At 31.8% G+C, this 20,643-nt stretch overlaps 3 protein-coding genes and 1 non-coding gene across 4 annotated transcripts in view; 2 read left to right on the forward strand and 2 right to left on the reverse strand.

Moving 5' to 3' along the window:
* The window catches only part of LOC144837775 (C-terminal-binding protein 1-like), a 66,184-nt gene extending 49,908 nt beyond the window's left edge, over positions 1-16,276 (reverse strand). The window contains exon 1 of the mRNA XM_078693024.1: positions 16,033-16,276. The gene's annotated coding sequence lies outside the window, so the exon portion shown is untranslated. The remainder of the gene's footprint in view (positions 1-16,032) is intronic.
* LOC144837772 (transcription termination factor 2-like) overlaps positions 1-20,643 on the reverse strand; it is a 165,335-nt gene that overhangs the window by 85,115 nt on the left and 59,577 nt on the right. The window lies entirely within an intron of this gene.
* The window catches only part of LOC144837779 (E3 ubiquitin-protein transferase MAEA-like), a 43,825-nt gene that overhangs the window by 1,378 nt on the left and 21,804 nt on the right, over positions 1-20,643 (forward strand). The window contains exons 2-4 of the mRNA XM_078693031.1: positions 286-363; positions 1,043-1,156; positions 3,049-3,252. Of these exons, the coding sequence (XP_078549157.1) occupies positions 286-363; positions 1,043-1,156; positions 3,049-3,252 (396 nt within the window). The remainder of the gene's footprint in view (positions 1-285; positions 364-1,042; positions 1,157-3,048; positions 3,253-20,643) is intronic.
* Positions 2,633-2,704, forward strand: Trnad-auc (transfer RNA aspartic acid (anticodon AUC)). The gene has a single exon. It is a non-coding gene; the product is annotated as a tRNA-Asp (tRNA).

Consider the following 20,643-nt stretch of genomic DNA (forward strand, 5'->3'; position numbering starts at 1 on the left):
TTTTTAAATACTTCCTAACATGGAAATTGTGCAGTAACTTCAGAACAGCAAAGATTAAATTCTTTCAGAGCTGGACTTACCGTACAAAACCTTTATGAAATTAATATTTCATTGAATTTTATCAAATGACAGGTGTTATGATACTGTAGATTGTACTGGTTTGTGTAATCATATTTTATTGTTCTGAAATGTAAAATATATATGCTTCATGATTTATAATTTATTGAATTTTTTTGTTGTAATAAGAAGAATAAATTTGTGAAACATAATTTGTTTAAATTTCAGGTGCCATACGAGACGCTCAATAAAAGATTTAGAAACAGTCAGAAGGCTATCGACCGTGAAGTTTCACACGTAACAGGAGTATGTATCATTGTACATTGCTTATTTATTATGAATATACATGTAATATCTATTTCATGTTATTGTAAAGTAAATCTAGCTAGAGTGAATTTCATATTGTTATTAATAATTAGGTACAGAGTATTAAGAATTATTTTGCCGTGATGCTTGGAAATTTTAAAGATTCATTTGTTCGAAAAAATGTTTTTATTGGATTTGGTGGTAGTGAGTAAAACATGGAATAGAATTTTGAAAAATGGAAGGCGTAAAAATGGTATAAATGAATGTTTATAAGTTGAATTGGGAGAATATTGAATGATAATGAATTAAATAGGACAGTCAGTCTTTCAATAAATGAAAATATACTGCCTATTCAATGAATACATAATTGTTGTCAATACCAGCAGTCACCTACTGTAAACTTTTATTTAATGAATCCGTCATCTTCTAATCAAATGTCAAAAGCTGGATCGAAAAAAAAATTATGTACCTGCAAAAAATGTAATTTAAAGCAAAAAATACTTAAATGTCAGACAATGGTTTTTGGTTAAAATTAAACGTTTCTTTTCTCTTTTTATTAGTGAAATAATTATTATTTTTTGGGTTTTTTTTGCAGAAGGAAATAACTAATCTTTATTTTTCATGTTTTTTGGGGGACAATACATCTTTTATGTTCTTGTCTGTTATTATTTCTTCTTAGGTGACGAGTAAATTAGAAAACAGTTTGAAAGATACTGAGGAACCATGCAATGTGGGAAAAGTAGTAGAGTTACTAGATTCAGTGGTGGATAAGCTAACAGCACTTAAAAGAAAAGTACAGTATACTTTTTATTTATTAGGGGAATTGCTAAGGAATGCTTCGCTAGGTGACAGTCATTGTAAATAAACTCCTATATACAATAATGCTTAGTTCCAACTATAAATGCAACACAATGACGTAATGCAACGTAAGTGAGTTGACCAATCACAAGGGAAGGATTATTCGAACTGTCGCTTGTCATTGGTCAACACGATTGCGTTGCATTTACGTTCTTGCGTTACGTCCTAGTGGGAACCAAGCCTTAACGGTGCTCTAGGTGTGCTGTTTGTTGTCGTGCCAAATTTAGATACGCTGTAAATGGCACACCAGGGGACAATATAAGTGTTAGGTGACTAATCGCACTACAACACCTAACAAATCAAGGGTTGGACAATTATATATCAAACACAATTTTAGGTTTGCAGAAACATAAATAGTCTAGTAATCAAAAGTAAGATATTTGTAAATGGTGAAATGAGCCAAATTTACTTCTGTTTCTTAGCATTGAAAAGTATAGTGAGGTGAGAGAAATATGAATTTTTTTTTTTTTTTTTTTTGTCTTGTGTGGGTTCGTCCCACTTTTATTGTCATACTCTGTTATAAATATTATATTTTTTAAACATATTTTTTACTCTTGTTTATATCTTACAATGTTAAAAGTAATTGTAATAAAAACATTTTTTTATTAAAAGTTTACAATACATCGCATTCACCCAATGACATTTTTACTGCAGTTACAATGTTAAATACTGCCCTCTCTTGATCAATATTGCGTTCTTTACACATAAGCAATAAATCTGTGTAACTGAAAAGTTGAATATAATGATAACTGACAAACACAGTAATACGTTGAACTTAAGCAATTGCCTGGCCAGACTAATATATAGTATTGATATTATGAAAGTTGGCGGCACGGTTAACTTCAAACTGTGAAGTTGAAGTACTTGGATTTAGTATATTGTCACTTATCTTTAAATACACTACAAGAATTTGTGTGTTTTTCTCCCAGATTATGAGTAATAACAATATATCTGTAAATTTTAATTAAAATTTATGTATGAATTTACGATGGAAAGAAAATTAATATGTGCAAAGGATTACTAATGATGAAAAATGTACTGTACATATTTTTTTTAAATAAATCTGTATATGTATATATACATAGCAGGCGGTCCGAGTTCGAGTCTCGGTTGGGGCGACTTTTTCTCATTCTCACAGATTTCCTCATCTTTATCGTTTCAAATTAATTAATTAAATTTCAGTATATCACCGGGCGGTTTAGAATTAATGTTCTTTGCCTGATTTGTTTATATATATAAAAAGTATCTCTTCGGAGATCCCGCCTCGTGAATAAAAATACTGTAAGATGAGGGCGTATCAATTTGATCTCTGGTGCGCGTGCGTACAACTGAGGACTAGTGCTGTTCCGCCGTACCACGCCGAGAATGTTAAAGAGTCGCTATCCAATCGAGTTCGAACAATACCATGAAAGCCCCAGTGGTCTAATGGTTAGGACATCTGCATATCAAGCAGGCGGTCCGAGTTCGAGTCTCGGTTGGGGCGACTTTTTCTCATTCTCACAGATTTCCTCATCTTTATCGTTTCAAATTAATTAATTAAATTTCAGTATATCACCGGGCGGTTTAGAATTAATGTTCTTTGCCTGATTTGTTTATATATATACATATAATAAACATTGTTCTAATAAAAATATTTTTTTAAAATTTTTTTAATAACATTTTAATTTATATTTTTTTAGGCTAAACTATAACCCATGAATATTTTTTTAGGCTAAACTATAACCCATGAATAAGGGAGTGCATGTCAATAAAAAAGTTCATATATTAAAGGGGTCACAAGTAATGTATGCTGTGTTGTCACTAAACAAAAAATTTATATATTTTTAGGCTGCAGAGGCTATAAGCCAGGAAGAAGGCAGTGCACGGGTGTGTAAACGTCGTATTGAGCACTTAAAAGAGAAAAGTTCCTGTACTGAGAGCTCGTTAGCCCAGTGGAATAAGAAGAGAGTTGACCGAATGCTTGTTGAGTACTTCCTGAGGGCTGGCTACTACGATTCTGCTCTGAAATTAGCAACACACTCCGATATAGAGGTTAGCTATCCCCCTTTCACAGCACATTTGAGGACTCAGCTCTTTTCCCTACTTCTAAAGTTAAATTTCTTTTTCAAATACAGTAGAACCTTCGTTTTACGTACCCTGATTTTACGTTCCCTTGATTTTACGTACGCTTAAAATGACCGATGACGTCATCATTTTCTTACATTGAGGGCGCAATTTAACAACAACAAAGCACAAAGCCATGGCTGTGTGAGGATCTCATGTGCATTCCCCTACGTACAGCAGCGACCCTTTTTTTATTGATAGAAAATACAGCATTGATATTTTTATTTACAACACTTTATTTAAACTAAATCGCAAAGCCTGTATATACTGTAATTTTCTAGGCCTCACATCTTACTAGGCCTGCTAGCCTGGCCTAGATTAGTCTAGGAAGGGCCTAGGCCTAGCTAAGCTGGTGACCACCTACATGCTGTAGGCAAACACGGCAGCCTTTTTAGCTACGATCTACGTATTTGGGGGTCAATTTAAGGTCAACCTTGATTTTACGAATCCCTTGTTTTACGTACGCCTTTCGGTCCCGTACCGTACGTAAAATGGAGGTTCTACTGTACTACTGGAATCATAAATAAAAGTAGATGATATATTATTATATTTAATGATAAATGTGTATAACTTTGAAAATGAGATAATTCAGAAGCCTATTATGCTGTGCATACCAGAAGGAGATCCACACTTATTTTGCATACATGTGCACAAAGGTGTTGTGTGCATATTTGCATGTATGCTAATTTCTTTTTGCGCACTGCATTTGGGGAACATAAGATCAACGACTGAGTGTCTCATTAGAGAGACATGGCAAGGAGTTTATGTCCGAGAGACAAGACTGCCCAGGTAGGTTTTGAACTCATGTCTCAGACACAAATCAAACATGTAAAAATAATCATCAGGAAGAATACATCACAGTAAAACTGTTATTGTAAAAGAAAACAAAATAATCATTTTATAACATGTAGAATGCTATAAAATATTTTATAATCATTACGCAAAATCGTTATATAAGTTAAGACCCAAAATATTATATCTGTAGTTCACACTAGCAGGTCTTTTTAAGTGAAGTCATATACATTAAGCTTTGTCTACACTATCACACTAGATTGACAAAAACAGTGTGATGTGTACAAATATGGTAGTGATATGCTTAAATATGGTAGTGATATGACATCATCATGTTCATATATGGGCACATCACATTTTTTGTCACATAAAGTTTGATAGTGTGGACAGAACTTTAGATTGGGCAATAAATGTGTTGAAACACACACTACTCTTATTCTTATACACTCTCTCAGTCTGGAGAGTATTACTAACACGCTGTAAACATGCGGCTTTGACGCTAGTCATCAATGGCGATACTCGGACATTGTGAGTGTGAACCGACTGCACTCTTTTCACGTTCATTCTCACTTAAGTGAAGTTAACCTCCAACTTATTTCTGCGTTTTTTCACTTGAACTTAGGCAAACCGTTGCATGTTTAAGGAAGTAACAGAACGCTGTTTATTAGGTCTCCAGCTAAATATACCTAATCCCCAGACACTTATGCACATGATCAGTTATAGCACAAATCAAAGTGACTCATTGCAAATGAAACTAAAAGCATGTACTGAGTCACATATTCATCAATTGCATAACGTCTGCCTCAAATCTGTCGGCAGTGTATATTGTGTTGCATTATTTTTCTAAATTGAATAATTGAGTAGATTGAGCCGTTGGAGACATTTATATTTGATGACGATGCTTTCTCACTTTATATGTAACTTCATAACTTAATATTTCATTCATATTTATCAGTGAATATCTGTACAGTCCTTAGTTTTTAGATCTTTACGCTGACTTGTCAAATCTATGTTTAGTTCTGACTTATCACTATTTATCTTTCAATGCAACCAATCGAAATTTGATATATTATTGAACATCTGTAATCTTATTAGTCTATTTCTATTTATCTAGTTTACCTGGATAAAGCTACAATAGCCTATTCTCCTCAAAGAGCGCTATACGTATAAGTTTATTAAACACCCCTCTTTGTAATAGTACATAATTTGGCTCAGAAGAGTAGGGTGTTACTCGTGCGTACTGGTCCACCTCAGCCCCTGTTATGGACAAGCGAATTACCAGTATTTATTGGCTGCTTGACACGAAGAGATCCTTAGGAGAAAGTGGGTGTATGTATTGTCCACACTTGTGTGAAATTCAGGCTATGGTAGCAAAATAGCATGTGGGCTAGTGAATGTTTAATTAACTATCCCAGTGGGCTAGTAAAGGAATACAATTCATGCCCTTTTATTACTATTAGTTTATTATATACAGTATTAGCTAATTTTAGATATGTGTTATGATGATGTTCTTTCAGTTTAAATAACATCCATGTATGATTTAACATAAAACACACTAAAGACAAATTCAGTTCATTGATTTATCTTTCATTTTTAACATGTCATAAACAGAAAGTATCTCGGTCTGGGAGCAGATGAGTCCAAAGTCCATTCCTATCATAGCGGCGGAGACTTGGCAAACCAACTTTTTAACGGGTGATTCAGCATAACGTCCTCAAAACCTATCCATTTCCGCCGTGGCGGTTGCGTGGAAATAGATCTCGCACGTAGGTGGTGATCAATTGCATGTAATCAGACGAGGATGTCTAATTTCTGGTGTATCGATATCTGCAGTATGGAAGAATGTCCCTATGGTCTTAGACGGTTCTGCCTTTCCACAGAATTGCCGCATCACGCTATTGGTTTTCCTGTCGAATAAAAATTAAGCAATTGCGCTAATTGTTCACAACAGCTGGGGCTGTTGCTCCAACTACGCTCTTCCTCGTCGACGCTCCCTGGTGGTTTTTCTCTTGTTATGCTACCGAAGATACCGAACACGAGGAGCCAGAAAACGAACTTAAATTCCCAGACAACATCTGACACATGCCGTATTCTAGACAAAGTGATGGTTCATTCTCATAGTTGAGATGATACAGAAGAATATTCATAGACCTATTAATTTATCTGCCCGAAGGCCAAATAAATACTTTTGTGATATTGAAAGTTCGAGCTATCAATCTGGTGCTGTTTATTTACTACTTGAAACACAACATTGCTAAAAAGCTCTTGTGTTTTCTCTATTTCTATATACTGTAGATGTCTTTATTTTGTCTAATATGTCGTAGTTTTAGTGAAACTGAACTACTTTTATTTTTGGTAGCATACACTACTCATTAATAGGTAGTACATCATACCAATGTTCTGCTACCTAAGCTTTTTTCGGATTCTGTTAGTGGACCCCTGGTTCCCAAACCTACTTAGAAAGATAGTTCTTAGTGGTTGGTAGTTATTTATTACTAAATTGTCCACTTACACTTGTATAAAATTACAAAAATAAAAGGAAAAAGATAATAAAAAGCGACTGACGGGTAGAGACCGCATGCAGACACAGGAACTTCTTACAAATACAGATTACTAAAACTTTCAATCAAATGTAACTATGGCTTTACATTGTCAAGAATTGAATTTCAAATAAATCTCAAATCAAATTCTTTAACCAAAAGTAATAAAAAGTTTGTTAAACTCTCTCGTCTAGTGGCACAGGTCAACGGCGTTGCCTCTCTGTCTCACGGTACTTGGTTCAATTCTGTCTACAGTCCATTACCTGTCCTTGGCCTGATACTCAATTCACACATAATAAACAAATTGTTGCATGTGGATATGGATAGATGTTTACATAATATTACATTAGAGTTTAGTTTTAAGTAAAGTTTTACAAATTGAAAACAAAATGTTCCCATCGGCTTACAAGACAAAAACACTAACTATCAAAGGTTAGTAAATTAAATTACTTAATAAAATATAATTTGTAAATTTTAGACACGTAAAATTTAATTTGTAAAATTAAGATACATAATAAAATTTAATTTGTAAAATACATATTATTTAATTTGTAGAATTTAAACACACATTATATAATTATATTTATAAATTATTAACATGATATTATTACATAATTCAATTTAATTTACATTAAAATGATTACTTTTGAACCTGATTAACATCATACAATTAATTTGTTTCATAAAATGTCTGCGTTAAAAGAAGTAAATCTTTAATAAGCTAATTATTTGTCCTCTATTGGATTTCAAAAGTTCAGATGTGTTAAACTAAAAATTCCTTAGAGTCTTGCCCCTAAAGACCTTACTCCCCCTGTTTGAGTCATTATTGAATAAGATAGATACAAAATGTTACAAAATGTTGAACTGTGGTTTTATCAATCCTAATGAACTGATTTGTTAACTTTATTAAACTTTGTTCGTCGATAATGAAAATTAACAGTATCGTAATGCGAGGTTAGTTTGATGTAATTGTGTTGAGACATCTGTTGCATTGCGATTTCACAAATACAGTTTTGATATATAAAATGTTGCGCCATTTCTAATACATTCAATCTATAGATAAAGTATGTGAGATTATTATTATAGTTATTTTTTTTTTAAATAATAATTGCAATAACCTAATACATCACAGTAGAATCCCCTATTAAACCTAGGAAACCCCACAAAGTGTCACTTAATATAGGAGTCCCCTGAATATGGGTTGACCATAGTGTTTAAAAACATTGCCCTTTTTCCTCTGAATAGTGGTGTCCCCTTAATAGGGGTGTCTCCTGAATAGGGATGTCCTGAATAGTGGCGTCCCCTGAATAGGGGTGTCCCCTTAATAGAGGAGTCCCCTGAATGGGGTTGTCCCCTGAATGGGGGTGTCCCCTGAATAGGGTGTCCTAATGGAGAAGTTCTACAATATTACAATAATTCAATCTGCTTTTTTTTTGTATGAAAATTACACTTAATATTAGGAGTTTATTGATCGACGTCCTCACTCACCCCCCAAAAAGGGATGAACTTTCCCCTTGTGCTCTCCGTGTGAAACAGCTCTCAGAACGGGTGGGAAATTGTGTGATACAGATCCGGTCAGAATGTGACAATAGGCCGCTTTCCTGTTCATGTTTTAATTTAAATTAGGAAATCATTTTTACCGTGGTTAGATGGTATTACAGCTAATGCTGAAATTAAATCGTCTGTCAGTATTACTACAATGAAGTAATTAATAATTAAGTGTTAATTGTAATGTGAAATGTTAAATGTCCATGGAAATACCATTATTAAACTGTTGACATGATTGATTGATACACGTACATGCTAATCATAACTTGCAAAAAAACGTCTTTTGGATAATACCTAAGTACATCTTCATCTTCATCCAGTTTTATTTTACAATTGTATTTTAGGAATTTTCTCTTTTTAGACTATTTTGTTCTGAACAATTCATTTTATATTTTCCTTTTATTTTCACTCCTTTTTAACATTGTAATTATTTTCTGTCTTTGTATTGTGATTTTAAAGTTTTATTGTAAGTTTTTTTTAATGTCTTTTATGAATGTTTTTAATCTATTTCTTAAAAAAAAACAGGACCATATGTAAAACAGGTGAAATATCTATACCTTACCTGTCTAAATATGTCCTCTGAATATTGGTGTTCCCTTAATAGGGGTGCCCCCTGAATATCTATACCTGATATGTTTTTATCCTGTCTAAATATGTTTTAAATAAATAAATAAATAAATAAATAAAAGCTTTATATCAATGAAACGTACAGTTTTGTAATTATAGGTTTGAAAATATTGCATTGCAATACCTGATATGTTTGTGAATAGTGACATCTCTTATCTTGATATCTGATTGTATATTACATCGTACAATTACAAATATTGGCAACGAACGAATATTAATCTTAACGTGACAATCTCTTTAACATTCGTACACGACACGTGAAATAATTATAACATGAAAGGAAGTAAAATCATCCTTGGTAAAAACCAATCTCCTCATTTGAAAAGAATAATATATTCAAGCATTGTGTATTCTATGTTGCCAACAGCTAGATGTCCAATTTGAAGGACAGTGCCTAATGCTCTAGTCAAGGATAAATACGATAATTTTGAACTTTTATAATTAGAGTTTAAACTTTGAATATTTTAAATGAGTATGTTGACGCATTCATGGTCTCAATGTATTGTTTTTCAAAGGCTGTAGGTTTTTCGTTTGGTTAATTCAACATTTTGCTATAAGATTTTAATTTGCTTATTGTATCGATCATTAGTTGTCGATGATGAAATAATTGTCACTTTTGTTAATAGATACCAAGTACTATGATAACTGCAATTATGTTAATGAAAAATATTTTTACTAACATTAAAACTCTGTCTACACTATCAAACTTTATGTGACAAAAAATGTGATGTGCCCATATATGGACATGATAATGTCATATCACTACCATATTTGTGCATGTCACTACCATATATGGGCACATCACACATTTTTTGTCAAACTAATTTGATAGTGTAAACAGAGCTTTAATGAAATAAGCATTAGTGCCTTGAATTAGTATATTAACTCTTACAATGTACATCACACTCTAGATTCTGAAATGTGTTAAACATACGCACTGCTCCCAAGACCATTGGTTAGCCTTGACCGGACCCTTCCCCAGATGTCAGAGTTTTGTTGTAGATTTGTGGCACGTGTGTAAGCAAAGAAGGGATACGACGACAACGAACCACCAGTTTAACCTTTCTCATAATCACTCTGTCACTGCTGATATTTCTCACTCCGCCCATGGGATTTAACAAGGGAAATTAATACGTATTTAATTTTCCTATGCTACTGGTACATAGGCAAGCACTTTGGATTCTAGCCTTGCAGCTGTTTGGGAATGTTCTAACCCGTAGCAGCAAACCAGCCCATAGTAATTAGGAATTCCCACGTTTACCCCCAGTCACTTATTTATAGCTTTAGCACTATTGAGGGTAAATTTATTTTTCACATGATTTTGTCGATAGTAATTACAAGGTAATTATATCAAGGTATATGCAATGTTGATTTGCGGATAGGCTTTTACCCCACCATTCAAAATGAAATTGGGTTTTCTAGAACTTTAGAGTGGGTGTAAGCTTTTACCTCCATATTCCAAAATATAATGGGGCCTTCACGCAATACTGTACATACATCAATTCATTTTACATGAAAAGAAAAAAAAAGATTTTGATATACTTAGCCTATATTTATGTCTGAATAAATAAGTCAATAAAACTATTTAAAAAGAGAATGAATAACTCTTTTGGCTGCCAATAAGAACTATGTACAAAAGTAAATGAATTAAATTATTAAAAATATGTCTGCTTTGAAAAATAAATCTCGATACAGAATCATGTATTTATTCGCAAGTAACAGATGTTTTCCCAGCCCCCAGGCACCTGCTAAGCGCCTTCCTTTCCCTGTTAATTAACTTGATATAATTCATTTATATTTTCCTGGTGAATATGAAATATCAAGTATTGAAATTACACAGTAGGTTGTGCGTACAGGATTAAGTCATTCAAATTACATAATCGTTAAAAAATAGGAACATTTGTCTAGCTATTAATTTGTTTTAATAATCATAAAGTAATTTTTTAATTCTTGCCATATGTTTCCTTGTGAATATTTTTTTCCAATGTATAGAATCAATGTTTGATAAAAGCTGTTTTCATCCTTAAGTTAACGTTGTTGCTGTACTTCCATAATTACCGCATCAACAACCTGGTAACGGTGACGAATCTAAAGGATCACTACTTCTCCTGGGTTGGACATGCCACGCTTGCAATTCCCACTGGGCCTTCACACTTCTGTAGGATATAGATAACTCTACTATGGTTGTTCGCTATAGAACTGTACGTGCAGCACAGCCTTGAGTCTGTTTACAGGACCAGTTTGGCCGAGTCCCTTTGCGCTGTTCGCCATGCATTCTATTACCGGTGTAGACCGTTATTTTGATTGATACATGTTCGTTATCGCTCTTGCCAACAGGAACCAAGCAGGTATTTTGGCTTCAGATTGTAAATGTTTTTTCCCAATAATAGCTATACTAATTCTATTATATGCGCAAAGTGTTCAAAAACAAAGTGGTAGACTTTAAGATATATTATTCAGCGATTTAACTTAATGAAATAATAATGTTTGAATGGCCAAGAACCCTAGTAATATTTTATACAATGCTTTCGGTAACGCCATATAATCAGTTTAAAGACTACATAAGTAATCAGTTACTGCTATAATTTAACATTATTTTTTAAAATAGACAATTTTAAAGAGTTGAAGAAACTCGTTTTGTCTCAATGTTCTCATAAAATTAGTGAGTCTTGGAAATAATAATAGTTTATATTATAATTTTGAAATTGTACACAATAAAAAATATGATTTTATTTCATTTTAATTTAGGAATGATGTGTATTAATATACAATAAACAACAATTATTTAAGGCCTTAGATTAATAAAATGGGAATTTTATTGTTGAAAGTTTGGTATAGTGAATACACACTAGTCTAGGTTCCAGACAGAGTTTTAACTTAATAATATTAGTAAAAAGATAAATATTTTGGCACATATGGCATTTCATATGTATACTCTTCAGACAAAAATTGAAAAGCCGACTGGTGGACTATCATAAAAAAGATAATAACTACAGACTTGGTGCAAGTCTAAAAAACACTAGTGAAGTTAGGTTAGTTAAGTTTGCAGTACACCATGGTACACCGCAAAGAATACTCTTATAATCTATTTTTAAATTTGTAAAAATGTTGTTTACTATTAAATCAATGTCAGGTGGGAATATTCATAGTGTCACAAACGATGATGTTAAAATCAGGACATATTTTAACCTGTAGATAGGAGAAGCGTTTAATTGCTATTCAATGCAAATACTCTCAAATGAACACGGACTAATACCAATTAGTGTCAATTAAGGTTCTTATTTAAATGTGGTTTTACAGCCTCAAAACATCATCCACATGTTGACATTACCACTGGCCTTGGAATAATTCAGTGATGAGAACGAAATCTAAATAAAAAATCTACCAATAAAAGGCTTAACTTAACCTGTAGTAGTATTGTACATTCCGGTATTTTGTTTGATTGATCAGTTTAGACGTTTATTGACTGGTAGTAATAATTGATTTCAAATATATTTAACTACTATTGTGTTCACACACACTGAGTTAAGCATGCATAGAAGAGAGTTAAGCTGGTCTAAATTATATCCGAGTTACAACCACATGCTTGTGTGAACAGTTAACTCTGTTATACATCATCGTTAACTCCGATAGCTGTGTTCACACACACTAGATTAAGCGTGCATAGAAAAGAGTTAAGCTGGTCTAAATTATATCTGAGTTACAACCACGTGCTTGTGTGATCAGTTAACTCTGTTATATACCACCATCGTTGTTAACTCCGATAGGTTTCGGAGGTTCATCTGATTAACTTTAACTCTGAAACAATAGAAATAGCTTCCCACCTGATTACAACTGCGATTAATTGGTGTAACTTTGCCTTTAATTGCAAAATAAGATTAACCTGAACTCCGATAAATAATACGATTGTAAATATGGTTTTAGAAAGATTTGCAATTGTAAAATTGATGGTTTTAACTTAGAATTAGTAGTTTGATTTAAATTTGTTTAGCCATATTTTATAATGTTGAATGAATAATTTATGTAATTGAATGAAATCAAATTAAGCATTATTATTTTCAAATACAAAAACTGTTCTAAAATTCGTAAGTTTTGGTTTTTATACAACTTACAAAAACCATACCATTTTTACGTCTTCATATGAGAGATATGCATTACCATAGGTATTCAATATAAAAGAATGTATCTAATTTGCCGCCCCTCTTTGAGCACGACCTATAACATTAATAGCAATGTTTTTATGAATGTAGTTAAAAATCAATTTATAAAACATTTCCATGACATCAAGCGCTTTACATTTAATAGAATATGATATTTTAAAATTATATCTGATATTAAACATGGTTTACAGAAGAATCAATTAAATTCTCCTTTAGACTAATTTCATTTTTAGTTTGTCCAAATCCCAAGAGATGACCTTTACTGTTTGTAGTAGATGCTTCAAAGTGAAAAAACACAGAAAAACTTTATTGCTCGAACGAACACAATCTTAAATTAATATGTGATATTATATTGCTTATGATTTATAGTATTTTTAATGTAATTTGATATTTTTAAAATATGGTTTGTTTCATATTATAAGAAAAGGTGTTGAATTGTGATAATCTTATACAAATGTTATTATTGACACTTTGTTAAAAAAAAACATACGCATTGGGATGCTAAGATTATAGACAAACTGACATCCTAGAAATGAAACAACACCAGTCTCTCGTTTATACTGGTCAGTTATATTGTCCAGTTATATTGTCCAGGGGTACCAAGATGTCAACACAATATATATCTGGCGATTTGGTTAATGAAAACCATGTCTATTACACCGCATACTAGATTACAAAGACAGTTTATATATGTTTAGTTTGTGTCTGATAGTAGACTGACTACAGTAAAATTAACCTATACTGTTCCACAGTGATATATTTAATAACGCAAACCTATACTGTTCCACAGTGATATATTTAATAATGCTAACCTATACTGTTCCACAGTGATATATTTAATAATGCTAACCTATAGTTTATACTGTTCCACAGTGATATATTTAATAACTTTTAATAATAACTTAATTTCTGTATTGCAAATACTTAGTGATCAAAATATCCTTTAATGGCAAGAATTAAAATCAAATGTTAAAATTAATTTTTAGATCCTAATTTAATTTTTAATTCACTATGGGAAAACAACTAGTTTTGTAGATAGAAAGTTTAAGAATGGTTATTTTTTGATTAAGAAATATTAATAATCTTGGCCGTCTTTTGTAGATGCTAGTTGCTGCTAGTTGATCGAACCAAGTACCATATTTACCAAATGTCAAATTGAACTGAGGCAGCGTATTTGAACCAAGTGGACTGAGATGATGCATTTTACCTGCCACACTTACTGTGGTGATAGTATTTTCAAATCAATGATAATATTTAATAATACTAGACTATATTAATACACTGCAGTTATTGTATTTTAGTCTAAAATAAATGTTTTTTCTATTATCCAACATTTTTAAATATGAATTTTAAAATATTCTCAATTTTTTTTTTCATGAAGATTTATTAGCAGTCACAGATATAAAATACAATAGACAAAATCTTTTTACAATACCCATAGCACTGTGATAAACTGTGCACACGCCATTTAAACCAGGCCGTGTACTTGACACTAGTGTGTCCATGTGCTTGCATACGTACTATACGTGTGTCCATTATAGTGAGTGATAGACCATTAGATAATTACCGACATGCCCAGCAGCCCTATAAACCGTGACATGTGCTTTGCAAAAAATGATTTCATGTTTGTACTTAGATTCTCAAAATGTTTTTTTTTTTGTTTAGAGTATAGATATGTCATAAATATCTTTTTTATATTTGCGATTTTAACTGCGAACATTTCGACATATACCAGTTGTTTACCAAAATGTTTCAATGTTTTTTTTCATATTAACGCTACCCCTAGTGTAACATTTTACGTCTAATCACATTGCGATTTCTCGTTAAGTAAATGTCCACTTGTCGTCCAACATGTTTTTCACCATATTTTATAAATTTCATGTTTGTAATATTAAGAATTTGATGACTTGTGAGTGACAGATGGTTTAGTTTCAAACGCTTCAACTTTTTTCAGATTTATTTTGAATTTATTTAAATTATCTTTCTCTGTTTCCATTTTTGTGTGGATGAAAAAAACAGATTTAAATTTTCTACATCAGTAACCGTGGTAACCATGACAACATAAATAAATGATAATAATAATAGTAATACACAATTTTAAGACACTCAGTAAATGTTAACAAAATTTAAATTTAAATATACCAGTATATAAGAAAGACCTCTTTTTAGAATTTAAATAAATACCTATAAAAGTATAACTGTTAGTTTATGTTTACATTGTGCCAAATACACCTCATCATGCCCTATGAAAAACTGTTTTATTTATAAGTACTTTAGCATTCTTTTTTTATTACCTGACAATTTTTGTTTTGAAGTTAACGTGAAAAAATATGATGATTTTCACATTTGTCAAGGTCCAACGATACGAACAATGGTATCGAACAAAGTCAGGAAATGGTTCATTAAGGAAAGCTAATTAAGACCTTGTATATTAACTCTACCAGATATCAGTCACAGCTCCAAAAGGAAGAAGGCACATTCACTAGGATTATTGCTAATTAATTTATCCTATAACGAGGTTATATTGTTCGAATATCAACCGCAATTTTCTGTTTTGAACAACAATTTCTGGTATTTTTGTTTGGCTTTAGGAAAGAGAGCTTATTCGTGTAATTTAAATTGTTTTTAGTGTAGCTTAAAATTTAAATTATTGTCTTGATAATAATTACATTTGGAAAAAAAATTTATTATTTATAAAATAAACATTTTTCACATTATTTTTATCTGCTTGTAATCTGATTCTTCTAAATTTTGATGTAGTGGATATTGATATTAACGATAGCCATTGTTTACGGCTGTCAGCTAAAAAGTAATCCAACCAAATCAGCCGCAAACGATAGATACCGTCTGTGTATGGTTATTTATAGAATTTGTTTTCATTACAACTTATTTATTTTAGTAATTATTAACATTACTGTAAAAGGATCAAAAACATTTTTTTTTTTAAATTACTAAAATGAAAACTCCATACAATTCTGACCATGGTAATATTAAGTTTAGTAAACATTAGTACAAATTTAACAAAGTAAAATTGAGCTTACCACTTTCAGGAGAAAAAAATTCAAAGGTTGGTATTCCAATTGGATGTATAGAGTTGCGTGGATTGGTGCAGTTGAGTTAACGAGACTTGTATAAGTAATGACGCGGTTTAACTACTTACAGCAATAATATATGACCAATATGAGAAAAGCAAGCTGGTCCCAGATTGACTAGAAGCGTATAAATGGTCGCAGTTAGCTTATTGTTGTAAAATTCTTTCCTCGTTTGCTTTCACTCTTTCGCTTGTGTTGGTCTGACGGTGACTTCCTCTAAACTGAAGTTATTAAACCTGGTGTCTGATATATAAGTGGTCCGCCTTGTCAAGAAACCTAATGCCTATTTATCCTGAGTTGTAACTGGTAGCCGCAAATTATCGGTTCGCGTCAGTAATCTTATGTAGGTACCATTATCCAGAAATAGTGTTCGGCGTTGGTAAACAAAGTCTTGTGACATCTATGACTTGCGTCAGCAGTGGTATGTACCGTGGAAGTTTTTGAGCCACTCACAGACGGTGTACGCAAGTTCAAAAGTGGTTTTCATAAAACAGGATATCCTTTACACCCAAGGTCAGCGTGAATTGTCAGTTCGCTGAGTACGGTGTTGTCCAACCTCCTGAGACTTTCCTGACAGCCCAAACAGTTGTCATGTATCAGTCGTTAATTGCTCTTAATAACCACTTCTTTTAAAGCTTGTCTAGGCCAGTAATAACGTGTTGCTCGACTTCTGATTAAAATGACTTGCAGTTAAACGAACGCACGTTTTCCACCCATCCAGGCCAGGTGGGATAATGATGCTCGTGTTGATGGCCAGACCACACCCCCTGTCTGTATCCGTACGAATGATGTACAAAGTGACACCACTACTAATCCCTCAAGGCCCACCTACACATACGCTGCGTTCACTTGCGTCTAATTAAAAACCGACTTAAAGTTTATTTTTCGCTGTCTAATTACCAACGAAACTAATTAAAGACGAAATGATAATATTAATGTGCTGGTTTTTGTCCTCAGCACTTCCACCGTTCACATATGTTTTCTCACAAATTCAAACCGTATGGTGCATGTAATATGACCGAAAAATCTGGATGGAATTAGTCATTTTTAGCGACAAGTTTCAGTCAATTAACTGATGATAAATCCTTTAACAAGATCATCAAATGTGATTCAACTGGTTCGTTGAGTTATTATTTGATGAGCGTTCTTTTTTTTAAGGTTGTACTTTTAGATGTAAATCTTAACTAAAACGGAAATTCTCAATAACATACCTATTAAATATATGTATTAATCATCGTAAATTATGACACAAATAATAATTCTTCAGTTTTATTTAAATTCTTACTGGTTACTTTTTTTTTTGACAAAACCCTTAATTTTTTAATTTGGAACATCTCTGATTGGTTGGCAAGGACAAATGTTTGTAACGCTCCATTGCCTCGTAGTCCCAATTGTCATACAGGTGTGTAGTGGACAGTCATTTTGATTGGCCTACTTTTTTAATCATAACTTGAATCATAAATTTGATTGTATAGGAAGTTGCCAACCACATCCATGTCAAGGACTATTGTTATAATTATAGTTAATTATTGTTGATTAAAAAACAATTTGTTGGTGGTAAATGCATTTTTACAGGATGTAACCAATGATGACTGCATTGTCTATTCAATTTTGGGCCTCTAAGGGTATTAATATTGTTTTGAATATTTATGAAACATTTTTAAACCAATTTCTTCCTCTACAGCCCATATCGTCCCATATCGTCCCACTGCTACACAAAGGCCTCTCCCAATTGGTGCCAGTTGTTCCGGTCTTTCGTAAATCTTGGCCATGCTGTGGTACCGGTCTGTCTAACAAGCTCACATCCTTCCATCTCGAATGAGGAATCTACCCCTCTTTCTTTCCCCATATAATGGTTGTACTCAATTATCAATTGTGTCCATCTGGTATCGTGTATCCTTCCTAGATACCCTGCCCACCTCCATTTCCAACAAATACATATGATGAAAATATGATAAAATGTGTTTTACTGACACTCAGGTACAGGCCTTGAAAAAAAACAAATATTGTCCCAGTTGTAAATTAGGCTTGACATAAATAGTTGTATAAATAGATAAAATTACATGGTAATGATCTGTGAAAAAGGATAGATAAAATCTGTATCCAATGAAAGTGGTAATAACATCTATGTTTTGTTTGTTTTGTAATTAACCGATTACAGTAGTATAGTTATCAGACTACCAAAAATACTTTGGAAGTAATCAAAGGGACAGTGCTTTCAGACACTTTTAATTCAAAACGATTTACACTAACTTGTTTCATACTTAATAACGTGATTCAAGATAAAAATTATTTATCTTATTTTTTTCTACAAACATAATAATTAATTAAAGGGACAGTGCTACTATCTGAATTAAAGTTTTAATATTTAAAGCGGTTAAATTTTCATAATGAACCTTTAAAGTTTCGTCCATCAGCCAGGGTCATGGTATATAAATGAAAATCACTGATCCCGTAATCACATCAATGTAGTTATACTATTTTCATGTAAACATGTTTTTCTCTAAGGATTCCAGTTAGGAGATAATGAGCTATAGAAAAGTGAACGTTTTCACAGTTTTAAGCCTTTTTGGTTTGTTTTTAACAGTCATTGACTTCTGTATATCTACCGGATGAAAGATATCGTTTTGATGCACCATTAAAAACTTGGTCACCCAACGTTTGACTTTTGTAACATGCTTTTTCTCTCGTGCAATAATCGATAATATTAACAATGTTATTTATCTTCTTTATTTTATTGCCAATAAATTTTTAGCATTTTATTTGTTGACAAAAAAAAAACATTCTACACATAAAGTATGTGTAAAGTTCTGGTATTAAATTAACTGTACACAGACGAGCAGTAACGGTAAGCAGAAAACCGTGTATGTTGTCCACGTAGAATCTGTATCTCTCCTGAGTGGACACTGCCCGTCCGTTCCGTATTGTGTGTAGAACATTAGGTATTAGGCCTATTTTTTATGGGTTTTTTTTATTAAATAATACAATACAAAAATTAGACAGAAGACAAACTTAAATATAGTTTTAAATAGTTTGTTGTGATTCCAATTTGTTTTTAACTTCTATTAATAACTAGATATTTTACCTACTTCCAGCTGGTCCTTATAAACCTTTATATCACAAGTGGGTCATTTTATTAGTTTTATCATGAAATGAAAATTAATGAAGACGTCAAACTTTTTTTTTTCTGAATATTTCTAGATTGCCAGCCATTTTACTTTCATTTTCTTTGAATTACATCCGCATACTTTGAAAACATTTTTAAAAGAAAAAAAAATCGATGGGAAAATAATTCTTCAATTTCTTCATTTTATCCCATTTAAATTGACATTTGTCATTTTTTATCCATTCCTGGTAATCATTAATTGTATATTTTAATGCCAAATTTAACAGATTCAACTTATCCAAACAATTATAGAGAATGGAAATATTTTTTAACTGAAATATTTTATATCAAACAAATAAAAATATTGATATTGTAAATACTTTAATATTTTTTAAGTTTGTAACTTTTAAAGTTTGAATGTACTGTACCAACTGTTTTTGTACTGTAATTATATGAATTTTAACATTTTTTGTTTAAAACATCATGTAATTGGCCAATGGCTGTTGGAGTATAATTGAAATAAATAAATGAATAAATTTTGGAATAGAAAAAGAAAAATGTTAAAATGTATGAGGAACTTAAAGTACCCCACTGTTAAAATTTAATAATGTTAAAATGCATCTCTAGTGGATAAATTTCAAAAGTGATTTTGGTAACTCATTTGAAAGGCTGTATTTCTGGCTCTACTAACGCATTGAAGGAAAGTGATAAGATTGAATAAACTAGCACTAGTAGTTACTTAGATGACTCTACACATTTATCCTAAATAATTGACTAAATTAAATTAAATTTGCATCTGGTGATGTTTGATTGATTTTTCCATAGGCCTATTTTTATGAGTTTGATTTCATAAATTTATGAAATTTACATTTTTATGATTTATGTTTTTAAATTATGCCCTTTGTGAACATATTTATATTAATTATTTTGTTTATTTGTTATTATTGTAAACATAAAGATAAAATTATACACTTCTTGCAATAATTCCTGCAAAAATTATGTTAAACATTAAAAAAAAAATGAGTGAAAAATTACCTTAACTCAACAGGCAAGCACTCTACCATTAGACCATTCTTATTACCACCATCATTTGTTCAATCGTGTCTTTTTTTTTCTTTTTTTTTTCAATTTTAGGCAAATTGTCTCAATGTAATCTTTATGTTATTGTTTATATATTATATTTTTTATCAAATTTGTTCATATGAATACATACAGTTATTTGGAATTGTTAGAAAGAAAAATGTGAAAAAAAGCAGTCTCTGTAAATACTTTTATTATCACTCATAATATAATAGAATCAGTGAAAGAAAGTTACATTAACAAATATGATGACAAAAAGACCAAACTAAAGCTCTGTCTACACTATCAAACTTTATGTGACAAAAAAAAATGTGATGTGCCCATATATGGACATGATAATGTCATATCACTACCATATGATAGGTAAAGCATAT

The sequence above is a fragment of the Antedon bifida genome, chromosome 3, assembly GCF_963402885.1.
Source record: "Antedon bifida chromosome 3, ecAntBifi1.1, whole genome shotgun sequence".
Classification (NCBI taxonomy): Eukaryota; Metazoa; Echinodermata; class Crinoidea; order Comatulida; family Antedonidae; genus Antedon; species Antedon bifida.